The sequence below is a fragment of the Rhinatrema bivittatum genome, chromosome 5 (assembly GCF_901001135.1).
Source record: "Rhinatrema bivittatum chromosome 5, aRhiBiv1.1, whole genome shotgun sequence".
In the NCBI taxonomy this organism is placed as follows: domain Eukaryota; kingdom Metazoa; phylum Chordata; class Amphibia; order Gymnophiona; family Rhinatrematidae; genus Rhinatrema; species Rhinatrema bivittatum.
In genome coordinates this window covers 124,674,402-124,686,702 of record NC_042619.1, presented here as the reverse complement: position 1 = coordinate 124,686,702, position 12,301 = coordinate 124,674,402, and the positions used below count along the sequence as shown (strand labels likewise).

General features: G+C 46.1%; 1 protein-coding gene across 4 annotated transcripts in view; it reads right to left on the bottom strand.

Annotated features, from left to right (window-relative positions):
* The window catches only part of ESD (esterase D), a 54,473-nt gene extending 43,403 nt beyond the window's left edge, over positions 1 to 11,070 (bottom strand). Inside the window, exon 1 of one of the 4 annotated variants that reach the window (XM_029602878.1) lies at positions 10,932 to 11,070. In XM_029602878.1, the coding sequence (XP_029458738.1) occupies positions 10,932 to 11,041 (110 nt within the window). In that variant the 5' untranslated portion in view covers positions 11,042 to 11,070. Of the gene's footprint in view, positions 1 to 10,693; positions 10,823 to 10,931 lie in introns of those variants that run through there. The other 3 variants (XM_029602880.1, XM_029602882.1, XM_029602881.1) reach the window with 3 other exon arrangements.
* Between the last annotated feature and the right edge of the window lie 1,231 nt (positions 11,071 to 12,301).

Sequence of the window (12,301 nt, the reverse complement as noted above, 5' to 3'; positions counted from 1 at the left end):
ACACAATCTAAGGACTAGACCCAGATTCAGCTTTCAAAGATAAACAAATGCTCCACATCTGAGGACACAAGATCTTATCTCCCCAAAGGACATGCAGACGGTGGATACTGCTGCACCTTATGCAGGAAACAACCCAATGTCGCTCCTGGAACTCCCAAAAGTTAAAGGCTAGTTCTGTGATTAGAACCTTTCTATACATAGCCAAAATATGCAACACTGTAGCTCAAACAGGCTGCAATCAGCCAACAGCAGACCAGGACTCAAAGACCCCCCAAACTCGTACATACACTAGGGAAGTTTAAGGTCACCTAGCTTGCAATAAGGTGGAAACAACTACCTCGGAATATCCCTTCCATCTCAGTCATCTCCTCTCAAAAACCAAACCATGAGACAGAAATGGGCTGCCTTGCCCGAAAACAGAGGGCCCTGGTGGGGAAGAATCTACCCGAAAACACTGTACCCTGGCAGAGAAAATTTGACTAGCCGGACTATCACGATGCTCAGAAGCTCCACTATCCGCCGTAATCTCTTGTCCACCAGCGGCCATGGGAAGACCTAAAGAAAAATTCCTCAAGTCCATGGCAGAACCAGAGCATAGATTCCTTCCATCCAGTGATCTCATCAACGGTTGTAAAACCGCAATGCCTTGTTGCTCTCTACTGGTCACTATTAAGTCCTAGCATTAATATTTAATTACTACTTCCCATAGTTAACTACCTACTCTAATACATACGTATCCTTATTATTTTATGTTACACACCGTTCCATGTAACTTTTTTTCTTCTGTTCCATGTAAACAGATACGATGTGCAAACAGTTATCGGTATAAAAAAAAGCCTTAAATAAAGAAATATGGGTAAAGCCCCATCTTCTGTGAAGAACACATCGCTGCCCCCGCAGCTCCCTTTCCACAGGGTCTATCTTTTTCCAACTAAGGAAACCCGCTAGAATGTTGTCCACCCCGGCAATGAAATGCCAACCGCTCCAAGTGCTGCTCTGCCCAAAGAAACAATTCCCAGGTCTCTTGAGCCACTGCCTGATTCCCTGGTTCTGCCTTGATGGTTGATGTAGACCATCGTCGTTGCATTGGCCGAAAGGATCTATACTGGATGGCCGCAAAATCATGGCAAAGAGGCAAATGACACGAAATGCAACGCTCTCATCTGACTCACTTATAGACCTTGAGGACTCCTGCCTCAATCACTGACCCTGCACTGGCTGCTCTTGACACGCTGCCCTCCAACTGAAGAGGCTTGCATCGGTGGTGACTATTAACCAATTCATAACTTCCAATTCTGCACCATGCTCGAGATTGGTTTGAGGAAGCCATCATAAAAGACTGCCCCTGGCTTCCTCCTCTAATGGAAAGAGGAAGATGAAACTTTCAATAATGGATTCCAGTGGAAACGAAAAGCATTCTGAAGAGGCCGTACAAGTGCAAACGCCAAATGTCTACCTTGGGCACCGAAAGCTCTAGCAGATGCTTAATCCACCTCTGCAATTTCAGCAACCTCCCCTCCTTAAGAAACCCCAGAGTTTACGAGGGGACTAAATAGCTCTTTGCTAGGTCCATCACCCATCCTAGAGACTACGAGCGCATTCGTACCTTTGTACTGATTGTTGACAAAATCCCACTGATTTCATCTGAAAAAGGCAATCATCCAGACAGAGATGTAACACGCCCTACCTGTGCAATGTGGCTGCCATCACCATTATCAGGATGGTGGTAACCAAAGTGAAGGGCTCAAAAACGGAAAATGTTCCCCTAGGACCGTGAACCCCAGGAATCTCTGGTGCTCTGGCTTAACAGCTACATGCAGATACACCTCTGACAAATCAAGTGATGCCAAGAACTCTCCCTTACACGCCACGGCAGACCTCAGAGTAACCATGCGGAAAAGGGGAACCTTGAGAGCCACAATAATCTTCTGTAAATTCCATATCTATGTTGCGACCGTCTGTCTACGACGGCTTCGCCCCGCCTACCTCACTCTTCTTGCAGCTTCTCCCGCTCACCTCGGACTACTGGCTGCCACGGCATCTGTCTGCCGTCCTCTCCGGCGTCCCTGGACCGGCTTTGGTGCTGCTTGCCGCCATGCTCCTCCAAGGTACCATAGGGCGCGCATGCTGCCCTCATTTTTATTTCCTCGTTAGCGTGAACCTCAGGGGCGACCCCTGAGATGACATCACACTGCCCGGATATTTAAGCCTACAACTTTTGCTAGCTAATCGAGTTAGCAACCATAACTCTACGGATGGGATTTGCTCTCCGTACTGAAGCTACTCTGCCACTCCAGCGTTATCTGGAACTCTTATTGCTAATGGGGTACCCGCTCCTCGGGGGCCTCTTCTGCTTCTTTCAGGTGCTATCAGGAAACCGGTACTCGCTCCTCGAGGGCCCATGTTCCCCGAGTCACTGCCTGCATCTACAACCCTTTCTACTTGGAAGACTTCACTAACAGTTTCCATCTGTGAGTACAACTACCATCTATTTCACAGTACTGCTTCCCTGGAACCAGGTACTCGCTCCTCGAGGGCCTGCCCTCTGTTCCAGTGCCAGACCTCTCATCTTGTGGAATCGCTGTGTGAGTACAATACCACTGAGTCTCTCTCCTCTAAGGGATCAGGGACTCGCTCCTCGAGGGCCTGCTCTCCCTGTCTCGGAGCTTCTCCTGTTCTACCTGGGACTCTGTATGTTTCTCACTGTGTACTCATAACTCTCAGTCTCTTTCCATTACAGCACAGCCAAGCAGAGAATTCGCTGTTCCAGCGTCCTGTGGGATACTCGCCCAGCTGGGCTCAACATCTACTACTCACTACTGCCACCTCTGGTGGTTTCCAAAACTGTTTAAATAAAGATTCAAATCTGTGTTTGTGGGTCCAGAGTCTAGCCTAACACCATGGTCCCTCATAGGACTGCCCCCCCCCCCCTCCCCGTGGGCATGGTCAGCTGCCACAGTGTCCAAGGATCCACCCAAACATCAATAACCATCCCGTCCTCTTTCGGAACAGGGAAAACAGATTGGTTCCCCCCCACCCCTTCTAAAGCTTTCCATTAACTCTGAATTAGAATCCAGAGGAGAAAGGTAAAGGGCACTTAGCTTAAAAGGGACTAAGCCAACAAACTCGACAAGTCCCCTTTGTGACACAAGAAAACAAAAAATCTGGGTAGAGCTTGATGTTACTCCACATCAGATGTAATTTCTGCCCCCTCGAAGAGAGAAAACCAATTCCTCACAGGAATCCTCCAATGAATCATGATTCATGGGCTCCCTATCAGATGTAACTTCTATATCTCCTAAAAGTGAGAAATCCAAATCACCACTAGAATCCTCCAATGTATCCTGATCCACTTCCCCATGAACTTCCACAGGAGCAGCCTCCCTGCAGCAATTGCCACCATGACTGACAAATGGAAAGTCTGAGCCTGCAATCCTTAAATAACAGATTGCAGCACCCTCACTGGGCACCCCTGCTGAGAGAACTATAGGCCTTGAAAATCTTCCACCCAGGAGAAGGATGGATCATACCGAGCCCATAGGCCCCACCCTCCTCCCTCTCTCATGGAAGCTTCTGCCATAGGGAGACACCATGATGGATGCTTCTGCCTCAGGCGAAGACAAAGAAAGCAAGGGCTGAATTCCTCTCAAATGACAAGCCTGACCGCAAGGCGCTCATCTGTTCATCCCCAGTGCTTAACTCTCATAAGGTTAGGCTCTAGATGGCCTGCTGGGCGCCCCTCAACTCTGCACAGGAATACATGCACTCAAGACTAGGTTGCGGTCATATGCTCACATGCATCCATGCAAATATGCACTCAGGTCTAGATCATGGTCATGTGCTTACAAGCCTCCATGCAAAAACAGTGGTCAAGCCTAGGTCGTGGACGTCTGCATCCAAGCCTCCACGCAAATAAGTGCTCAAGGAAAAGTCGTGGTCATACACGCATACGAACCTGTGCAAAAATGCGCTCAAGATATAAGTACGTGCTCAAAACCAGGCTGTAGCCTTGCGCAAAAACCTCCACTGCAGCCTTACTACACCTCCTGCACTGACAGACTTGTTCATTGCCAGGCACAGACAATCACCGAAGGCTTGAAAAGTTTTCACCACTTAACAGCTCCAGAGCTCCATTCTGGCGATCCATCCTGTTCTGGAAACACCCGTGGGGCTGAAGGGACACCATCCGGGAAACAGCCGTGGGCTGAAGGGACACAGTCTTGGAAAACTCTGACTGGGCTTGGAAACCCCCATGGGGCTGAAGGGACTCAGCCCTGGAACACCGGTGGGCCTAAAAACACCCCTGGGGCTGTAGGGTCACAGTCCTGTAAACCCCCCCCTCCCCCCAGTGAAGCCCGGAGTCAGGCCCTCCCCTATATCCTTCAGGAACGGCATCTAATTTGGCTGCTGTTCCCACACTGCTGGGAAGGATCTGCTAGCCTCTGAACATAAGAATATAAGAACATAAGAACATGCCATACTGGGTCAGACCAAGGGTCCATCAAGCCCAACATCCTGTTTCCAACAGTGGCCAATCCAGGCCATAAGAACCTGTCAAGTACCCAAAAACTAAGTCTATTCCATGTTACCATTGCTAGTAATAGCAGTGGCTATTTTCTAAGTCAACTTAATTAATAGCAGATAATGGACTTCTCCTCCAAGAACTTATCCAGTCCTTTTTTAAACAAAGCTATACTAACTGCACTAACCATTTTGGTCGCCCTTCTCTGTACCTCCTCCATCGCAATTATACCTTTTTTGAGATGCGGCAACCAGAATTATATACAGTATTCAATGTGGGGTCTCACCATGGAGCGATACAGAGGCATTATGACATTTTCCGTTTTATTCACCATTCCCTTCCTAATAATTCCCAATATTCTGTGTGTTTTTTGACTGCCGCAGCACACTGCACCGACGATTTCAATGTGTTGTCCACAATGACGCCTAGATCTCTTTCTTGGGTGGTAGCACCTAATATGGAACCTAACATTGTGTAACTATAGCATGGGTTATTTTTCCCTATATGCATCACCTTGCACTTATCCACATTAAATTTCATCTGCCATTTGGATGCCCAATTTTCCAGTCTCACAAGGTCTTCCTGCAATTTATCACAATCAGCTTGTGATTTAACTACCCTGAACAATTTTATATCATCTGCAAATTTGATTACCTCACTCATCGTATTTCTTTCCAGATCATTTATAAATATATTGAAAAGCACCGGTCCAAATACAGATCCCTCAGGCACTCCACTGTCTACCCTTTTCCATTGAGAAAATTGACCATTTAATCCTACTCTCTGTTTCCTGTCTTTTAACCAGTTTGTAATCCACGAAAGGACATCACCTCCTATCCCATAACTTTTTAGTTTTTTTTAGAAACCTCTCATGAGGGACTTTGTCAAATGCCTTCGGAAAATCCAAATTCACCTTCCAGTTCACCTTTATCCAGATGTTTATTAACCCCTTCTGCTTTTTTTCAATTCATCTGTTTTTTGTTTGCTTTTTTTGTTTTGTGGTTTTTTTTTTAACTCTCCAGACTGCAGAATTTGCACCATCTACCATCTGCTGGAGACAGAAATACTGATGGACTGCAGGTGGTACATTGGGTTATATACAGTATCAGTAAAACTTTCTCTGTCGCTATCTGCTGGCAGGGATGCAAAACAGAGGAGTCTGGATTGATCTGGGTACATAAAGGGAAATATAGGGCCCTGGCTAGCCAAGGACAGGGTACACTCCGGCCAAGTCTCAGAACAGTTGCAATGGCAGAGTTTGAAAGTAATGCTTCATACATTTTTACAGTCAAACATGTTCTGAATATATATGTTTTTTAATGAGATTTTATTTTTACATAATAAAGCCTACCCATTTTAAAATCTAGGGCCATGTGACAGGCTGTTTTATTTGCTTGTCTAATGTGAGGTCTCATCCAGATACTGCAAAGGCCTAATGAGCTCTGCAGGCACATTTGCCCATTCTCCATGTCTAAATCCTGATCCCTGCTGGCAGCACATCCTGTAGCATTTCTAGCAACTGTTACTCCTGGGGGAATTCTGCACACAAAATTTTAAAATTCTACAAACTTCTGCATACTTTATATAGTGGTCAAAACAATAAACATGTCTTTCAGTAATTAACTTAAAATGTAATACAGAAAAGTTATTACTCAAAAATACAGAGTTTTAAATATTTTGAGCAGAATTCCCCTAGAAGAGCACTATAACAGGCCGATATAGTACAGTGCGATCCGGCGTTTGTGCGCGTGTTTCTGACGCGCTAGCTTTACCCCTTATTCAGTAAGGGGTAATATTGTGTCGAAAACACGCGTCCAACCCCCCCCCCCCCCCCCCGAAACTAATAGCGCCCACAACATGCAAATGCATGTTGATGGCCCTATTAGTTATTCCCGCGAGATTCACTAAGTAAAATGTGCAGCCAAGCCACACATTTTACTTTCAGAAATTAGCGCCTACCCAAAGGTAGGCGTTAATTTCTGCCGGCACCAGGAAAGTGCACAGAAAAGCAGTAAAAACTGCTTTTCTGTAAACCCTCCGACTTAATATCGCCATGATATTAAGTCGGAGGTCCCAAAGTAAAAAATAATTAAAAAAAAAAAAAATGTAAAATTGGCCCGTGGCTCGCGAGTTGAAAACCGGACGCTCAATTTTGCTGGCGTCCGGTTTCCGAACCCGTGGCTGTCAGCAGGTTTGAGAACAGACGCCGGCAAAATTGAGCGTCGGCTGTCAAACCCGCTGACAGCCGCCTTTCCTGTCAAAAAAGAGGCGCTAGGGACGCGCTAGTGTCCCTAGCGCCTCTTTTTACCGCAGGCCCTCATTTAAATACTGAATCGTGTGCACAGGAAAGCGGGCACTCGCCCGCTTTCCCGCGACTTTTACTGAATCGGCCTGTAAGTGTCCCTTCCACCCTCTCTCTACTCCACTAGCAAAACCCCTTTTACTCTGCCCTCTCAGGCTCTAACTCCTCCACTATCTCTCTTCTCCTCAAGGCTCCAATATCTCCACCCCACAGCCCTCCAATCCCACAGTAAGATCACTCTCTTACTGCCCTTCACAAAGGCTCAATACACACACATCCTCAACACAGGTTCCCTCTCTCACACACACCCTCAAACAGGTTTCCTCTGTCCCTCTCTCACAGGCTCCCTCTCGCACACATACATTTCCCTCACATACGCTCCCTCTCTCGCAAACACACAACCTCTCATAGGCTCCCTCACTCTCACACCCGTATACCCTCATACAGGCTCCATCTATCTCGCAAACACTCACAGGTTCCTTCTCTCTTGCACTCACATACCCCTGCATATAGGCTCTCTCTCTCACACATCCCTTCACACAAGCTCCCTCTCTCACACACACAAACACACACCCCTCACAAAATCCCCCTCCCACACACACCCCTCACTCAGGCACATAGGCTGCAAACCACATACATTCTCATGTGCGCTGTCTCTGTTGTCTTCAGCTGCGGGCGGGATGGGCTCAACTCATGGCCCAAGGCCTCCCTCGACTTTGGCTGCAAGCAGGATGAGCTCTGCTTGCAGCCTGCTGGGCATCTCCAAATTCTGCGCAAAAAAAAAAAAAATTCTGCACAGGAGGGGAATTCTGTGCTGCGCAACAGCACAAAATTCCCCCCAAGGAGTAAACTGTTCTCTGCACCAATCATGTCCTCTTCAGGGCCTGTCAATTATCATGGAGCCGAAAAACAGATTGGAATAACAGTCCATGCTCAAGGAAATCTTTGTAATAACGATGGGAGCATGGGAGAGTTTAATGTCCTCATGCACATATTCCAAGGAGAATTCGATCATAATTCCAAACATTTTACTGGTGAAAAACTCCAAAATTTCAAAACACATTGAAGACTTTAACTGTGCCCAACGTATTTTGAAATTTTGGAGTTTTTCACCAATAAAGTGTTTGGAATTATGATCGAATACTCCTTGGAATATGTGCTTGAGGACATTTAACTCTTCCATGCTCCCATCGTTATTAAAATCATCAGGGGGCCACATAGTGGTACTGCAGTTCAGTATGAAATGTCTTTCCCTACAGTAGATGGGTTGCTGGGAGGCTCACAAAGACGTGTCAGAATAATGGAGTGTAATCTTATTTTCAGATCTGCAAATGAAACATACTATCAAATAAGGCCCAGGATTCTATAAACAAGTAGGAAAAGGCCTACACATATTGTAATATGCATTTAACGAGGACAAAGAAAATTGCAGAGCATTTCATGAGTGGGTTTTTTGTAGTTTTGGGCTAGATTCATAACTTTTACAGTAAAACGTTGTTTCTACTTTTAAAATACATCTATCCTGAAAATTTACTTACTGTAGGTTGAATGGTTCGGGAGATAATGTACACACACAGAAGGGCCAATGCAATAAGATGCGCGTTGAAAACGGGTGCTCGTATCGAGCGCCCATTTTCCTAATGCGCAACAGCTACATCCCCTAGCCACCCAACGCAGTATTTAAATGAGGGGCTGTGTAAAAACGGAGGCACTGGGGAGAATTGTGTTACCCTAGCGCTCAAATGCATCGGGCGCCTACGACTGCAACGGGCGCTCAATATAAACATCCGTTTTTATCCTATTTCTTCATACTGATTTTGCTAAAGACGCCCATAGCTAAGCACCCCTTGCTATGGGCGTCTAAATTGTGAGTCCAGAATAAATTTATTTTTTTTGTAAATCAAGACAATATATATTTGTTTTTCAAAACCACAAGCGGTAAATTTAAATATCACAATGATACTAAGGAGAAGGAAACTCAGAGGTCTGTACTTTTAAATTTCTCATGAGCCCTTGACTCAGGGATTGACTTTATGCCACCTCTGGGGCTGGAGTTAAATTTGCTGTGTTAAAAAGCATGCGCTGGCATCCAGCGATTTTCTGCATATGGGGGTAAGAGCTAATAGCCTTATGTATATGGCATTTACATGTGATGGGTGCTATCGGTTACACATTTGTTTGGACATGAGTTTTGGGCACACTAATCACCTTATTGCATTAGGTGCTAGTCTAGCACATCCAACCCTGTGTATCCCTGTGTGCTAGGCTGAGTGCACTTTATTGCATCGGCCCCTCAAAACGGTAGGGTATCCCATAAGGAAATCAAGTGCAGTCTAGCTTTACTAATGTAATTCAGTGTTCTCCATCTCAAATACACATTCATATCATCTTTTCAACAATGCAATCCTCTCTTTCACTGCATATGCTGAACTCCAAAACACATAGAGGCAGATTTTATAAATCTGCGCACACGCGTACTTTTGTTCGCGCACCAGGCACGAACAAGAGTACGCGGGATTTCAATAGATACGCGCATAGCCGCACGTATCCATTAAAATCCGGGGTCGGCCCGCGCAAGGCTGCCCAAAATCTGCAGCCTGCGCGCGCCGAGCTGCGCAGCCTGCCTCGGAGGGAACTTTCCTTCGCCCTCCCCCCACCTAACCCATCCCCCCAGCCCTATCTAAACCTCCCCACCTCTATCCCGAAAGTTACGCCTGCTTCTAGCAGGCGTAACTTTGCGCGCACCAGGCCGGCTGCCGCGCTCCATGTTCCAGTCCGGGGGCTGGTCCAGGGGCCACTGTCACGCCCCCGGAACGCCCCGGGCCGAAACCACGCTCCCGGACACGCCCCCGAAACGCCGCATCACTCCCGCTACGCCCTCCAACATGCCCCTCCATGCAAGCCCCGGGACTTAAGACTCGGCGCAAGCAGGGGGGGTTTGGGGTAGGTTTTCGGGGGGTACGCGCGTACCCCTTTGAAAATCTACCCCAAAGTTTTCCACTTGATAAAGTGACTTCTTGTCTTCTAAAATGTATGCATCAATAAATCTGTTAGCTTATAAAAGGTCTCAAGAGGGGCAGAGTGAAGAGCACACACATATAGAAAATATACAACAAAAAAATGTGTGGCAAATAATATATACTGATCAATACTTCTTAACAACAATTTTTAATACAGTCACCACAAAGGGCCATTTTTATTTTCCGACTGTTTGAGTGACATAAAAATGTACCTTTGTGGTGACTGTATTATTAAAAAATGTTAAGAAATATTGTATCAGTATATATTATTTGCCGCACAATTTTTTGTTGTATAGCTTATAAAAGGTGCCACTGATCTCTGTGTCATTTCTGACCATAAGTGCATGCATTTTAATATTTACAACTACAGGGATGAAGAAAATAGATGCGTTTATTGCTGTAAAAGTAAACAACCATGTTATCGCAACCAGGGCAAGGTGGGTGATAAATAGGGTGTGATGAACTTTTATACACAGGCTGGAAGCTCAAGATTAAAGGGATTATGTTAAAGACAGGCTACAACAAATCAATGAGAGTGTTTCAATAAATGGGTAGAAATAGGTCCATTAAAAACAAAAGCAAACAAAAAAAACCCCAGGCGATACATTTTTATTGGACAAAGTCATTTCAGGATTTATACTTTCTTCATCGGGTTAGAACGATGAGAAAACTCATAGTTCTGTTTATATTAGAAAAGCTTTGACAGAGAAAAGTTGGCCCAATTATTATTAGTTTGAATAACGCGACGTGGTCCGCATGTTCATTTGTTTAGATATTACAGATGTCAGCATACAAGCTGAATATGATTCTACTAATAAATTAATATACTTGAGATAAGAGCTTATAAACCTTTCATCAGTTTGCTTTCACCTTCAGGCCCGAGGGCATATAAAACCGTGCAACCGCTTTCTGCCCCTCTAGTGCCAGCCGAGGCTCATGCATCCGGATCAGACATTAATGCCGCTCGCTGCGGCTCGGACCCGACCTTTCAGCGTAGGGCTACGAGCCCCGCACGCCGAAAGCCTGCGCCTCAGCCTCTGCCAGCCGCAGCTGAACTTCAGCAGGCCGCTAGCACGCGTGCACCTACCTGCAGAAGACTCCACGCAGGCCTCGCGACAGAGAGGGACTGGAGGAGGGGCTTTTCCGCAGGCTGCAGAGGGAAGGGGAGGAGCAGAGGGCGGAGACAAGGAGAGCCATGGCTATTTCATCCTCCTCCACCTCCCGTACGAGAGGGCCAGAGTCGTAGAGCGGATGCGCCTGCGCAACAGGGTACAAGACTGAAGAGCGTGTTTGGGCAGAGCCGGAGAGGGTGGGCGGGAGCAGAGATTTAAGCAGCGAAGAAGACAGAAGGAGACGCCTGCAGCTGTAGTTGCCAAATGCTGAGCTACTAAAAGGGAGCAATTTGTAAGACGCAGACACCACCATCTCTCTTATGCTTTTCACACTTTTTTTTTTAACAAATAAAATTTAAAAAATGATTTCAAAAGCATCTTTGCAGTGCTAAAAGACGGAATACAAATAAATGAATAAAATAAAAATCATAAATCACTCATACATTGCAACCACAGCCTCTTTGTCCCTCCCACTCCCGTGCCCTCCTGTCTCCCTCCTCTGTGCCCCTTCTCTCCCCATGTCCCTCCTTGTCTTTTGTCTCTTTCTTCTCTTCCTTCCATGCCTCCCTGTCTCTCTTCCTAATTTGTGCCTCTTCTCTCCTCCCCCCCCCCCCCCATGCCTCCCTGTGTCTCATGTGTACCTTTCACCCATCTGTACCTGCCTTCTCATAGGCTGATGAAGAAAGGTGCGCTCAATCAAACGCACAGTTTAAGCCGCACTTGAAAACATTTTCAGGTCAATGAAATATAGTGCACCCAGGCTAGCACACCGGGTAACGGGCATTTTGGACACGCTAAAATACCCCCCCCCCCCCCCAATGCAATACGGAAATTAGCACGTCCAAAACGCATGTCCAATCGAGCTCATATCACATACAAATTGCATTCCATTTAGATGAGACTATTGGCTATTAACCCGCAATACCAAAAATTGCCACGCAGCCAAGTTGCCCATTTCAATGGGCAAATTTAACATCTGCTCGGAAGCTGGCATTAAAGCATGCACTGCTCAAGGGCTCACCGAAAAAAAAAAAGAACAAAAACCTAAATTCTGCTTTTTGTGATTCCTCCTATTAGTATCCTCGCAATACTATGTAGGAAGAACCACAGAAAGCAGAATCATGTGGCGCTCAAGGGCTCCTCAACAACAACAAAATCCTGTTTTCTGAGGTTCCTCATAGGGGGAACCACAGAAAGCAGCATCCCATAATAGGACAGTCAAAGCACAGTTTTAAAGTAAAAGTATCTCAACATTGTGTATATTATATTTACATGTACTGCTATGGTGGTGCCATAAATTCCAGGGCCTTAAATAGGTACTCCCAATGGATGAGATCGAATGTGG